At 37.6% G+C, this 14,444-nt stretch overlaps 1 protein-coding gene across 2 annotated transcripts; it reads right to left on the reverse strand.

Moving 5' to 3' along the window:
- Positions 1-6,390: 6,390 nt before the first annotated feature.
- On the reverse strand, positions 6,391-11,902 carry LOC148026388 (phosphoenolpyruvate carboxykinase (ATP) 1-like). 2 transcript variants are annotated; one of them, XM_087690829.1, is made up of 13 exons: positions 11,617-11,902; positions 10,587-10,842; positions 9,913-10,091; positions 9,651-9,804; positions 9,429-9,513; positions 9,224-9,324; positions 8,553-8,851; positions 8,245-8,418; positions 7,993-8,058; positions 7,682-7,860; positions 7,416-7,585; positions 7,134-7,302; positions 6,391-7,022 (listed from the first exon to the last, which is right to left on the reverse strand). In XM_087690829.1, the coding sequence occupies exons 2-13, from the start codon at positions 10,838-10,840 to the stop codon at positions 6,876-6,878; spliced, it is 1,977 nt and encodes a 658-aa protein (XP_087546955.1). In that variant the 5' UTR covers positions 10,841-10,842; positions 11,617-11,902; the 3' UTR covers positions 6,391-6,875. The 2 variants fall into 2 exon arrangements, with proteins under 2 accessions (XP_087546955.1, XP_087546954.1); XM_087690828.1 differs by having other exon boundaries at positions 10,587-10,875.
- Between the last annotated feature and the right edge of the window lie 2,542 nt (positions 11,903-14,444).

Genomic DNA, 14,444 nt, shown 5'->3' on the forward strand with positions numbered 1-14,444 from the left:
AAAGATAATGAAAATTTGGAATGCAATTGGTTAGAAGTGTATGCATATCCATGCTTCCTTTTTAAAAAATATATGCACGCTTTGATATGGGTCTTTTAATACAAGGTGTAAGGCAATGGTAGACACACCTATAACTTCTTTTTTCTTAGTTCAAGAAATGAATCTATAAAGCCATATACAAGCCTAATCCCTTGTAGTGTACATGACTCTTGTATGTCTATTGTGGATTCAGACACATGGTGCTTTGACAATGGTATGACTTAGCATATCGCTTCTCTATGCAATTTGTTCACTTCCCTTGAGCCTTCTTTTAAGGGTAGTCCTATGACATACAAAAATAACTCTTCTTATAGTTAGGAGTCAGCAAAATTTTGTTAATTATTCTTAGTGATTGTACTTTCACACTTATGGATCCTTTGTATGTGCCAGAGATCAAGAAGATTTTGCTATTAGTTTATGTACTTACTAAAGATTGTCTTGATCATGAAGTTTATTGATTATATATGTACTATTTGTGATCTCTCTTGTAGTGATACAACTATTGTGTTTGGTTCACTATATCATGGGATATATAAGCTCAATAGTCATGGTAAATGTGTGAAAGATATGGCATGTAAATTTACAGATTCATAGGGTATTCATTTACAAACATTGGCATACTCATTTTGGTCATTTAATTTTTGCTAGTTTGATGCATCTATAGAATTTTGATAGGGTGTCTTCATTCCTCTTGAGGCACCCAGAAAATACATTTATGAAGATTTCATATTTCATAAAATGTAGTGTGCTTCATTTTCAAAATATGGTTCAATGAGAGCTATCCACAAACTACTCATAGTGCCTCTTATGCATCGGATTGCTATTCATTACCTTTTTCTAGTCTATGTGATGAGGATGAACTTGACTTGTGAAGAGGCACAAAATTCAAAAAATTGGATGGCTAGTATTATGCAATGCTATTGTAAAAACCAATACTTGGTTATTATGTGATTTTCCTTGTGGAAAGAAGGCCATTGGAACCAAGTGGGTTTATAAGTTAAAGCATAAGCTAGGTTCAAGCATTGATCACTATAAAGTTAAACTTGTAACAAAGCATTATGTTTAGTAGAAAGGCATCAACTTTGATGACACCTTTGTTCTGACTTGCCATATGTCAACTATTGCATTTGTGCATTGTAGATCATAATGGTTGAATGTATATAAGTTGGATATCACAACTATATTTTTGAATGGTGATTTACATGAGAAAGTGTTTGTTTTTTAGGCTCATGGTTTTGTGAAAAAAAAGGGGAAAAAACAAAGTGTGAAAGCTAGAAAATGCATCATATGGTTTAAAGCAAGCACCTTTGGCTTGGTAAGAGAAGATTTATGAATACTTTATTTATGTCAAACACGAGGTTGATGTGACTTTGATTATTGCGGTTTATGTTGATGATATGTTGCTCACAAGTCCTAATGAGACATATATTGTTGATTTTAAGACTATGTTGAATTAAGCTTTTGGCATGTCATATTTGGGCCTATTACATCATTATTGGGCATTCAATTCAAGCATTATGATGGACATATTGAGATAGTATCACAAAGATTTGGTCTTCAAGATTGCAAACCTATTGGTTCTTCTATGAAGATAGGTTTGAAGTTGAGCCTTTACAACCCCATAGATGACTTTTATGTCTTTCTCTATCAATAGGATATTGGATGCTTGATTTATGTATGCATTATAAGGCATTACATTCAATTTGTAGTCTCACATATGAGTAGGTTTGTGCATAGCCCAAGCACTAAACATTGGCAAGTAGTGAAGTGTTTCTTTTGCTATTAGAGCAATACTTAGCACCTTGGATTTTTTGTTCCTAGGTGGGTATCATTACCACAAGATTTACACACTTTTCTAGATTTTGAGTAGGTTGGTTTTTATGACACTCATGTATCTGCAAGTGGGTTTTCTTCATGCTTGGCAACTCATGCATATTGTGATTAAGCAAGAAGCAAGCCATTAATACCATATCAGAGAATTTGGGAATCTCTCAAGTCCCACTTTCAAATAAGGGGTAAAGACTTGGCCATGTGGCTAAAACCCACGCTTCAAAGTGAGACTTAGAAAGAGAACCTACTTAGTAATTAGGGTAGGCTCCACTTTTAAGTAAGGGAACAAGATTTTACCATGTGACCAAATATTAACTATATTGGGAATTCCCAAACTATATCAAAATTCCCAAATTCCCTAATATAGTGTTCATTGTGGCTCCACTTCTAATTACGAAATTGAGTGTAACACAGCATTCACAACTACGGTTGAGTGTGTTTAGATCAAATGCCTTTAGTCTAATTTAGAAGTATGTTTAGATCAAATGCCTTTTGTCTAATTTAGAAGTATGTTTAGATCAAATGCCTTTTGTCTAATTTAGAAGTTGGATAGTCATCTACCATCACCATTTTCACTACCAGTTAGAGTCTATTACCAAGTGGATGGAATTCGATGCTCCATGCACATCCTAACCACACTGATATGCATTATCATTGTGTCCATGAGAGACTCTCTACAAGAGAGATCATGCAAAAATTTGGGACTAATCCATTGATTTAGTCTACTTGGCTTGGCACTTCACTACACATTAGTGCCACCCCATCACTCTTAGGTGACATTTTTAACCATATTTCTATGGTGATGTGTACATAAGGACGAATGGGACACCCTTTTCCCTCTATAAGAGGCTTTGTTCCCCCTAGCCTTGTATATAGGTCCATTGATGCCTTTTAATATACAACTGTCGTCTCTCAAGCTTTTTTGAGTTTTTCTCTCTCAATACCATAATTCCAACAAAGGTTGGCTGAACACCATGGTCTTCTTAGCTTAATCATTAAGGATGCTCTTGCACTTCGATGCCTTTTTGTTTGTCTTTCTCTTTAGAAGAGGCTTCTATGTATTGTTTTGCTATTCTTTGCTCTTTGAGGGAGCCCTTCCTTTGTTGCCTTTGGGCTTTCATCCTATTGTAGAGAAACTAAATTCCCACTATAATGGTGGCACCCACATCTCCACTTCAATGATAATAATTGGGAATCCCAAGACATTGCCAAAGTCTTACTTTGGACATTGTTGGGGTCCTCAAGATTCATTACTTTAGAGATCCTATCATCCATGTAACATCTTTTCAAGATACTATTGCATTTTTAAAAAAAAGAATCCAAATATTTCCCTAAGAAGACCTAATTTTATGCTAGTGATTTCGTGCTTTTCAATTCTACCAACAAGTAGAAAAAGCATATAAGGCTAACATACTTACATCCACATATAAGTTGGGATTATAATCATGTTAAAAGCATGTTTTTAATTTACTTTTAAGATTGGTATATACTTTCTTGCTTTGTTTTGCTTGATATTTGATTTTTTCCACTTGAAGTCTTTGATTGATGAAATTTTGTGTTTGATAATGCTTTTACAAGTTTTTTACAAGTTATTTTGAGTTACGACTGCTTAAAATGCAAGATGTGGATTCCACATCAACAAGCAACATGATGAAATTCCTTGTGTATAATGTGATTTGTGATCTCATAATGTGCAAGATGTGTACAATGATCAATCCAACAAAAAGTAAATATCTGATGAGCATTCTGATGAAGTAACTAGCATGTAATTCAATGAGCATTCTATTCATATATATAGTGCCTTTCCTAGAGAGCATTCTAATGATACACAAGTATGTGTGGCTCAACTGCAAAGAGTGCTTTTGTGGTGTAAACCCCATGGCCTCCATCGTGTGTTTTTGTGGTGTAAACCCCATGGCTTTCATGTGCATACATTAATACAATAACACCATATCCATCTCATTTATATAAATCAAGTTCTAGCTTATGGAAGCTTGTGTATGAAGGATCAAGAGTTGCAACAAGCATATTTTGTTCAAAGGCACATAATTGCACTTTTTTATGGAGGTTACTATTAACTTGATTTGAATTTTGAATCATAAGATTCAAAATTCATTCCAAGCCACTTGTTTGCACTTCTAGAGGTTTCTATGTTCTCAATTTTGATAGTATAAGGCTCGATTATCCATTTCATCAAGGCCCTTTGAAAGGAGAACCACCATCCTTCCTCAACTTCCTTTGTTGATGCAAAACCCATCATCATCATCCCTTGAATTATTATGGTATTGTTAACTTTGCTTATGCAAAACCCTTCATCATCCTTTGCATTATTATGGTATTGTTGCATGTTGTACAAAATACATAGTTACCATGCACTCATTCATGCATATCCTACAAAAAACATAATTACCATGCACACATGAATGCTTGCATCACAAGAAACCCCAACCGAGGGGGGAGCCAAATTTTTCGCCCCAAGATAAAACAATACAGTCCACCTACATGGATGATACATCTGAAGTAGCATGTGTGTTCTAATGTAGGATGATACATCTGAAGTAGCATGTGTGTTCTACCTTTTGTGCCTCTTGAGGTACATCCTACACCACGTTTCTCGAATATATTGCTTTTGCATGAAATGTTTGGGTTTCAACATTTGAGGTTAAGGTCTCATTGTGTGGTGCAAGCATGTACTCTCTCAACATGCTGCAACATATATGCAAAGCACACATTAATTTCCACCCCATTCGCATTCCCATTCCACCATTTTAATTATTGAGGCACACATTAATTTTCATGCCATTCCCATTTCTAGTTAACTTGTTGAAGCACACATTGATTTCCACACCATTCCCATTCCACCATTTAAACACATTGTTTTACATCATTGGTTTTATCTTTTTATTATGTAGTTGCTTTTTCTCAATCCTTTTAAGAGGAATAACCCCTTAATGCATTTGGAATCTAGATTTTTAATCATACACTTAATCGAAATATTAGAAGCCAATTTTTACGTTAGATATTTGAGTTAGAATAAATAGATTGAATTTTTTTAATTAGTTGACACTCAAAATTCTTTAAGCTTCAAGATAAATTGACACGTTAGCATGGTTTATTTGAAAACTTTGGACTAGCATTTTCATCATCTTGGAATCTTCGATATGGTTTATGAAAACTTTGGACTGGCTTTATTATCATCTTGGAATATTAAGGCTAGTTTTGATTGTAATATTCAAGTATGAAACAAAGTTACTGGTTTTTACACTAGTTGACAAATTATTTAAGCTTCAATATAGAAAGAATGTCTTAGTAGTGCATCCTTAGCAAATAATCAAATTTCAAATGTGGTAGTCGATTGGGAGTGAACTCTAAAATTTGAGTTCATCCCTAATCAACAAATTGGTTGAATTTATAGTACACTATGGGTTTATAAAGCAACAATCACAACAGCAATATTGTAGGAATATCGTAGGCCACTGTCTTTAACATTCAGCATAGAAAGAAAGTGTAGTCTATTGCTTGGAAAGTTTGAACTAGCTTTTTATCATCTTTAAAGATTAAGAGCAACAAGGCCAATTAACCTTAGATATGAGTATGAACCAAATACATTGATGTCTTTAAATTAGTTGAACTAAAATTATTTGAGCTTCATGAAAAGAAAGATTGAATAAGTTCCTTTAGAAACTTTGGCTCTCAAGGATATGCATGGAGAGTTCTTTTTCAACTCACTACATGGCATGTGAGCCACTTGTGCAAGCTACACAATTGGTATTCATGAGCTAAAAGTATTTACAACTCCATTTTTAAAAATCCAAGCATTTACAACTCTCTATTTTTCAAAATCCTACTACTACCGGATGTGGTTCATGAGTCATTACTCATAGCTCTCAAGTCTCTAGGCCAAGCAAACAATGAAGGTTGGGATATGCCATAGAATACATCAACACAAAGAATAAAATATATCAATACAAAGGAACACTTCACCTTGCAACTTCAATGAACCAAAATTTTAACTATACTAACAAGTCTTGTAACCTAGAGTGCTAGAACTCGATGAAGGATGGGATAAGCAATAGAATATAGAATGCAATAAATCATTAAGCAAGAAAAGTTCACCTTGCAACTTCTTAATGAAAAGAGCGATAGAATACCATCAATTTGCAAGAAAAGTTCACCTTTCAACTTCTTAATGAAAACTATTTTTTAATTATCCTTACAAAAGTATCCTAACAAGTCTTGTAACCTAGAGAGTGTTCAATGACACCTTCATTTCAAGGGGTCATTTCAAGGGACCTTTGAACAATGCTGCCCCAACCGTTCACTTCGATGTCATATCTACAACATATGTAAGCAAAGGCCTACCTCTCTTCTAAACCCAAGTACTTTGTTGCACTTTGTGTTACTCGAATGTTGTTATACCCTTCATATAAGTCATTTGAGAAAAAAAAACATCATTACTTCTTTTAAAAATATGGAAATTAAGAATCTACTCTGCATAATGATCCAAAGCAGGAACTGGAATTTTGGAAGGTTAATACTAGGACACTTTATTTTTCCAGTAATGATCTGAATTACAAACAAAGGTCTAACTTGTAACAATCAATTACAAGGAGAAGGCAAAGAAAGAGAATCTTTAGTACATGCTTTAATTGCTGATTCTCCTTTCTATCCTAGTTAAGCTACCCAAATACAATGCTCCCAGATGAAACTTCTCAGCATACATCTTGGCCTCTCCTACATTTGCAGACACTGCAAATCACATCCCCCATTATAGGAGGATTGCAGTTCATACCCCTGGCCTACTAGACTGCCATTCACAGCTAGGCATACTATCATGAGCATGCTGTATTTCATACACACTGTCCTTTTGGCATGCAGCTCTATTCAATGACACTGGTTTTTATGCCAAAATCTGAGCATAAGCATATAAGCTTTTTATTGGACAGATCGTCCTTCTCATTTCTGCAGTGTGCCCTGTCCAATTATCGACTTAGAAATGCGCAATCCTAGCTCAGCTTTGGTCCAGCTGCAACTATTTCTTTGGTGAGGTGGTTGTCTTCACCAATCTTGTGATCTAAGAAATTTTGGAAGTTCTTGATGAAAAGGCCAGCCAGCTTTTCAAGTGTATCTCTGTATGCCTTCTGATCAGACCACTGCAATTTCCAAGAATCCTCATTAATTCCCACCACTCAAGCATTTGTTATGAGATTAAAACTCAAACAGAAATCAATCATCTGAGAGACTTAGAAATAGGCAATCTTTACCATGTTCTCTGGGTGCAGAATTTCTGATGGAACTCCATTTACTTGGTCCGGTATATGCAGGCCAAATACAGCAGTCTCTGTATACTGAGCTTTTAGTAAGGAACCATCATGAATAGCATCGATAATCTTCCTCGTGTATTCCAGCTTCATTCTTTTACCAATTCCATAACTAGGAGCAATAGTACAAAACAAATTAACAAGAAACATAACAACTGAGCAGAGTAACAAGATAGCCTAAACTACTGTCAAGAATGTTCACCTCATAAAGAAAATACAACCTACCTGCCACCTGACCATCCAGTGTTCACAAGCCAAGCTGTTGTGGCATGTTGCTTCATCTTCTCCGCTAGCATAGCTGCGTACTTTGTAGGGTGAAGCATTATAAAGGCTGCACCAAAGCATGCAGAAAAGGTGGCTTGTGGCTCTTTAATGCCATCTTCTGTCCCTGCAATCTGAATGGCACAAAAGCCATGGAAGAAAATTAACTACCAGAGAAAAGAAAACTCAGCAATGAAACATGCCACAAGCAAAAGATTCCAAACACGGACCAAAGCTGTGTAGCCACTGATGAAATGGTACATGGTCTGTGCTAAGGTCAGCTTGCTAACGGGTGGTAAAACACCAAAAGCATCACAAGCCAGCAGTATCACATTCTTTGGATGGGGACCAACACAAGGAATCTTTGCATTTGGTATATATTCGATTGGGTATGAAGCCCTTGTGTTTTCTAGTTGAGCCAAAACCAATGCAAAGCAAAAACTTTGAAATTAGGTCAGGAATTGAATCTCAACTTGCCACAACGAAATTAAAGACAGGCTAGCAAATGAGGGCTGAGCTACCACAATTTGCATGCAAGTACCTGTAACTGACTTGTCGAAATAGTCGACTTCCCTGGTGTGCTCATCGAAAACTACATTTTCCAAAACTGTTGCAAGGGCAATAAAATCACTAAGGTAGCAATGACTGAATCCCAATGCATTAAATTTAAGGAATTATGGGAATATCAATGATTCTCTCCAACACTCTTGCAAGGAAATACAATCATCCAGACAGCAATTAGTGAATCCCAATGCGTTTTAAGGAATAGGAAAGTTGATTTCAATATTCTCACCTGTGCCAAACTTGATTGCATTCCAAATATCAGGCTCCTTTTCTGGGGACAGATCGATGCATTTGGCATAGCACCCCCCCTCAATATTGGCTACCCCATTATCACTCCAACAATGTTCATCATCTCCTATCAGAAGACGGTTATGATCCGTTGAAAGAGTTGTCTTCCCAGTACCTGTAACACATATGGCTATCGCAAATTAGGAACTTGGGACTGGCCCAGAGCTCATTCCCCAATTCAGAATATTTATTCATCTCAAAGCCCATGATTTAAGCATTCCTCCGCAGAACCTTGTTTGATGATCAAACCTGATAATCCAAAAAACAATGCGGCATCCCCTCCTTTCCCCATATTGCAGCCTGAATGGAGAGAGAGGATGCCCTTCTTGGGCATTAGGTAATGCATGACGCTGAAAAGCCCCTTCTTCATTTCTCCAGCATACTGAGTTCCAAGAATGATCATCTCTCTTCTATTCAGGTTCAGATCTATGCTAGTTGAAGAAGTCATATAATGAGTGTATCGATTGCAAGGGAAAGATCCAGCGTTGTAGATAGTGAAGTCGGGAGTCCCAAAATCCCCCAGCTCTTCATGGGTAGGCCGGATACACCTGCCACCCATACAGTTCTTCCAGATGCGTCTCACTCCACATATAATAACATAAAGTGTATCTACTATCATCTCTCTCCTACCTCACCTGACGCCTTACGGCTGCTGAACTCTATGGGAGCACAAGTTTGCACTAAACATTTTGCAAGGAAGTCAATCATGTTGCAAAGTGGCTCCAAAGTCGGAATTTGACTCATTTTAATTTACATGTCTGAATAATAGTTGCAAATACACAGTTAAAGCACTGATGCACGTACATTCGATCTTGGGATGGATGATTTTGTCGATAGGGGGGTGTGCTGTGTAGACACAGTTTTATTTTCACCACCAAAGATTAGCCTTCCTACAAGGTCGTGTTTAAGAATTCTCTTACATGTTATACATGAACAGTGCATGATAGGCTCGGGCTGAGATGATCCTGACTTTGATCCGATGCTCCGGGTCCCAGTTAAGGAACTGATCATTCACAAAAACCTGAAAAATACAGAGATACAAGTGCATAGGAATACATGAAAACACAAACAAAATCCTGACCAGAAAGTTTGACACTTCAAACAACCTGCAATACACTAGCTAACCTTATCAAGGGAGTTCAGATAGTCAACCGCTCGCTCTCGGTTGACCAAGAATGTATGTTCATCCATCTCAATATTGGGAGAACCTCTACAGTAAGTAATCATGGATTAGTTATTTCAGAAAGCAGATCATATAAGATTGCTCTATTATAATGTGGCTTGTAATATTGCACCCAACTCCAGTTTAAAGAGAGAACACTGGTCCGAGTTCAAGCATTTACTCACTTCCCCCACCAGAGAATGTCTTTGGATGAATCCTCCTTAACCACACGCTTATCTCTTGGAGATCGGCCAGTTTTTGCACCAGAAAGAGTTGCGAGTGCACCTGTTGATGTGATGAAGGAACCCTTCTCATACTTGATGGCCTGCTCATATAGCTCTGTACAATGTAATTCATGTGAGATTCCAATTCAATTTTTTCAAAACACCCGTTTGTGTATGAGAGGAATGTACTGAGAAAATAACCGCCAGTCGGTCTATATAATACCTGCAGGAGACAAGTTGTAGAGGACATGGGTGAATTTCAAAGAACTGTCACTAACACTTTTAAGATCGGGCTTCGCCTGTGGTGGTGCCGCAGGAGCTGGTGGAGTCTGGGGCTTCTTTGCTGGGTCCCCCTTAACAAGCTTTGGGCCAGTTTCTCTTGTCAAAGAAGCGAGGGAAGCACTGAAACAAAGCTACCCACATCATTAGTGTGTTGTCCAAAGGTCTAAATAATGTTATTTAAAAGTAAAGCTGCTCAAGGTCGTAGAAATAGAGCAGGTACGTGCGGTAGAGAAGATTGCCCTATCATCAGATCAAAATTCTTTAAATTGGATTTTGAATCTAGGAGTCTTTATTATTGCATTTTGCATATTAAGAAGTAAAACCAACTTCCAAGTCTTAAAAGCTTATGACCAGAGAACGTCTCCCTCATACAAAGTCATCAACTTATATCATAAGCAGTAAGCACCAATGCAAGACAATGCCAAGGACCCACAACTAAAGGTCCATGACAGCACTTTCCGCACATTAGGGCACACTGCTGCAGCGTAATGCCACAAACGTAACTTGCGATATCTATGACTGAGGCATCATCAGGAGAGATTATTATTGATGCAACACAAAAATTGAATGAGCACAGAACTAACCATTAGAGACTTCATGATCACCATTCAATACCTGATTGATTTGAGCTGCTGCCTTTGTCTTTCCTCTTCTGACATCTGCAAAGTAGGACTCCCTTTAGGGAGCCCCTTGGGAGTTGTGGGTGCGGACCTCTTCTTCTGCAAGGAGTGCAGCTCATCTATTGTTTGTACCTTCACTGTTGGACCGCTGTCATCGACGCAGACTGTGGGCACCTCTCTGTCTTCCACTTTGTTGGGGACATGGGTCTTGATTTTGGGAACCCCATTGGGTATCAGGCCGGAGTCCATAGCTGCAGACTTGGTGGTCTTAGTTATCCTTTATGCTGCAGCACATGCATTATTATTGCAACTTGTGCATCACTAATCCAAGCTCAAGCAACAAATAGAAAGAATATTGATTAGATTGAAACACCTAAATTTTTAGTGCGTCGTGTGTAGATTTTAATGGATTCTAATCTACGATTGCAGCTTAAAATACTCGATCCGTTGAAGTCCAAAAGACGATTTTAGCCGATTCTAATCTACGCTTGCAGCTCAATAAAATCGATCCATTGAAGGCCAGATAAATTTGATCCATGGATTGGAAGGCCAACACTCATTAAGGCTGATTCTAAACTACAATTCCAGCTCTGAAAATTCGATCCATTACAACAGTCAAAACTTATTGCTGCAGGAACTTGGCAAGTACATTATTGCAGGACTCTTGACATACGCACATATCTATCGATATGAGACTAAAGCACTCATGGTTGAATTGGACAGTTTCTATCGATACGAGACTAAAGCATGGATGGATTGGCAGACAGGGCAAGCAGCATTGGAATACAGTAATTATTGAAGACATATTGAAGAGAGATTATGGAAGTATGGAGGAATAATTCTGGTTCAGGATCTGATTAGAGTCTCCAAAATACGTGATTCAGTCCGAATTAAAACGATCCAATCATGAAGTATCCAAATTAACAACCCAATCACGACTTAGATAAATGGCTAAATCAGCAAGACAAAAACAAGTCTGCGGATTAGTAGAACAACAATAACTGTACTGAGCGGTTGTAGCGAACCTGCTGATCACTGCAGCGCCGGCATATAATTCCAATGCTCTTCTGCACTCTTGTGTGGAAGATATGCAGAAGAAGTAGAGGGAAGGAAATCAAAAGGGAAGAAGGAAAGAAGAAAAGGATGGATAGATGGATGGATGGATCGTAATCAAAGGAGAGAGACGAGAGGCGAGTGCTGCCTTAAACGGCAAGTGTTAAGTCGCGGCCTGGGAAAGCAACGGAGGGGGCAAAGGGGCATGCGAGAGAATAAGTTTCCGAATCGGGAACTGATTGATCGTGTCGAAAGAGGCTGGCAAGCGGGAGCCTTTATATACCCATGAATGGTGCAGATGATGATGATGATATTGGACACGATGTCGACGTCAAAAGAATAGATGAATGAATCATCCAGAGAGAGAGAGAGAGAGAGAGAGAGAGAGAGAGAGAGATGCACACAAGCTGTGTAAGGAAACGGACCGAATCAGCGATGACGATGCATGCACATCTCTATTAACAACCTAATCAATCACATGTAATCAATCTTAATCTCATAATTACCCAATAATAAATTTTCAACCATAATATCATAAGGCAACAACCCATTATTGCTAGAAGCCCCTTCGATATGACCTCTAATTCTTTTTATCATAGCCGATAGCTTTCTCCTTATGTAATTTATTCCTAACTTGGCTTGTCAAGTTGCCCTCGACATTGTTGCCCCATGCTAGTTGAAACAAATTTTTCCCAAAATAGTTCATTTATAATTAGTTTTCTCTTCTACTAGTATATGCATATTGGCAAGACGTAAGAATGTGCACAAATTAGTCACACTATAACACAACATTTTGCAAGTTGTCCACTAATCTCTAGTAAGATGATGCCCTCATCACAAGCTATAACACAACATTTTGCAAGTTGTCCACTAAGTTGGGGCAATCACTAGTAAGACGATGCCCACATCACAAGCTATTAAAATCAAATATATGTGTGTATTTATATAATTCTGAGTGAACTTGAGGCCTTATAATATAGTTAACACTTCTTTATTAATAAGTCTCTTGCATGTATACATCATTTTGATTTCTTCACCCCAACTTTTCGATGACTTCATGATAATTTGTCCCTTGTATTCGCATCTCACATTCATGTGCAAAGAGAGAGAGAGAGAGAGAGAGAGAGAGAGAGAGAGAGAGAGAGAGAGAGAGAGAGAGAGAGAGAGAGAGAGAGAGAGAGAGAGAGAGAGAGAGAACCTTAGAGTTAAATTCCTATCAAGAGAGGAGGAGAGGGAATGACTAGGGATATTTAATAATGTCCCATTAGAGAGAAAAATAGATAATTAGAGTAAGTAGATGGTGCTAATTGGACAAAGTATATAATCAGACTAAAAGTAGTAATTATATGTTCATAAAACGTTTAATTGGAGAGGATAGCAAACTAGTCTTTAATTTAAGATGGGAAATGGATCATTAGAGTTGAATTTGGCTATAAATAGATTGAGAAATAGATCATTAAGCTAAATCTAGCTTAATTATTGTGTAATTCAAAAGTGTAGGCAAAGTTAAATGTATGATTAAGTAAAGGGGATATTTATGGAAAATATGGTAGATTAGTGTGACTTAGGGAGAAAAATAGATAGCCAAGAAGGATGGTGATGAATGTTTAGTTAGAGAGAGAAAATACATAATTAAAAGGATAATTAGAGATGCCTAATGAGATGACTAGAGAGAGTCGCAATACTAAAAGGGATAATTTTTAATGTAGTTTGCTAGATAAATATGTGTTTCTTATACATCTAGAATTTATGAATTGAAGGCAAGGAAATAAAAAATATAGATCTCTTATTTGGCCCAAAACTAAGATTCATTATTTTCCTAATAAGAATGCTAGGTTAGATTAGTATGTTAGATTACATAGATTAGTTAGAAAAGGTATGTTAGTATGTTAGGTGATTACGTACACTAGCATGTCAGGATAAGTTTGAGTCCCTTGGTAGGTCAGTATGCTACTAGATTAGTATTAATGAAACCACAATCATGAGATGGTAAAATATCCCTATTCAAAATGTTCCTCTAAGAATAAGTATTGATAGAACAAGTGAGTCGACTCATTGTAATCAAAGAAGCTGAGGGGAGAGAGAAAGAGAGCTAAGGAGAGAGAAAGAGAACAAGAAGAAGAAGGAAGAAGACTAGAAGAGGAGAGAGAAAGAGAGAAAAGAGGAGAAAAAGGAGAAGGAAGACATGGAAGCTGGAGAGGAAGCTGAAGAGTGTGATCTTGATAATAACTGGTTGCCCTAATCTGGGGCTCTTACACTTTAAATACCCTGTCTAAACCCTAGTCGGTGTGTATCCTACTTGCTTCCCTACTCGAAAGGTTTTTGCCCTAAAAAATAAGCAGAAACAGAGAGGAGTGATGGGTGGGCTAAGGGAGGGTTGCAGAGTACTACTCAAAGCCCTTTGACAATGAAGAATAGGTGTGGAGAGACTAGGGACAGCATGCAGTCCTAGATTGGTCGGCTAAAGTAAACTGGTCATAACTTTTGACAGGTAGCTCCAAATGGGGCGTACTATATGTTGAAACGGAGCTTATGATGAGTACTTTCAGCCTATGTAGAATGCACATACATTGGATTTGGGTAAGTACAAAACTATTCTAAAATAGTGTGCATTCTGCGGGCGGGAGGTGGGCAATTTGGGTCATAAGTGGCTAGTCTTCCAGTCGTTGGGGTTCACGGAGGTAGGGAAATTCATCGAGGATGGTTGTTGGGCACCAAGAGGCTTCTTCCAAGGGTAGGTCTGACAACAAATTTCCCCCTGACATTTTTTCTTTTTACTCCGAGTCATTCCGATGCACGG

This window comes from Lygodium microphyllum, chromosome 13, assembly GCF_053477565.2.
Source record: "Lygodium microphyllum isolate KBCC chromosome 13, Lygodium_microphyllum_v1.1.10, whole genome shotgun sequence".
NCBI lineage: Eukaryota > Viridiplantae > Streptophyta > Polypodiopsida > Schizaeales > Lygodiaceae > Lygodium > Lygodium microphyllum.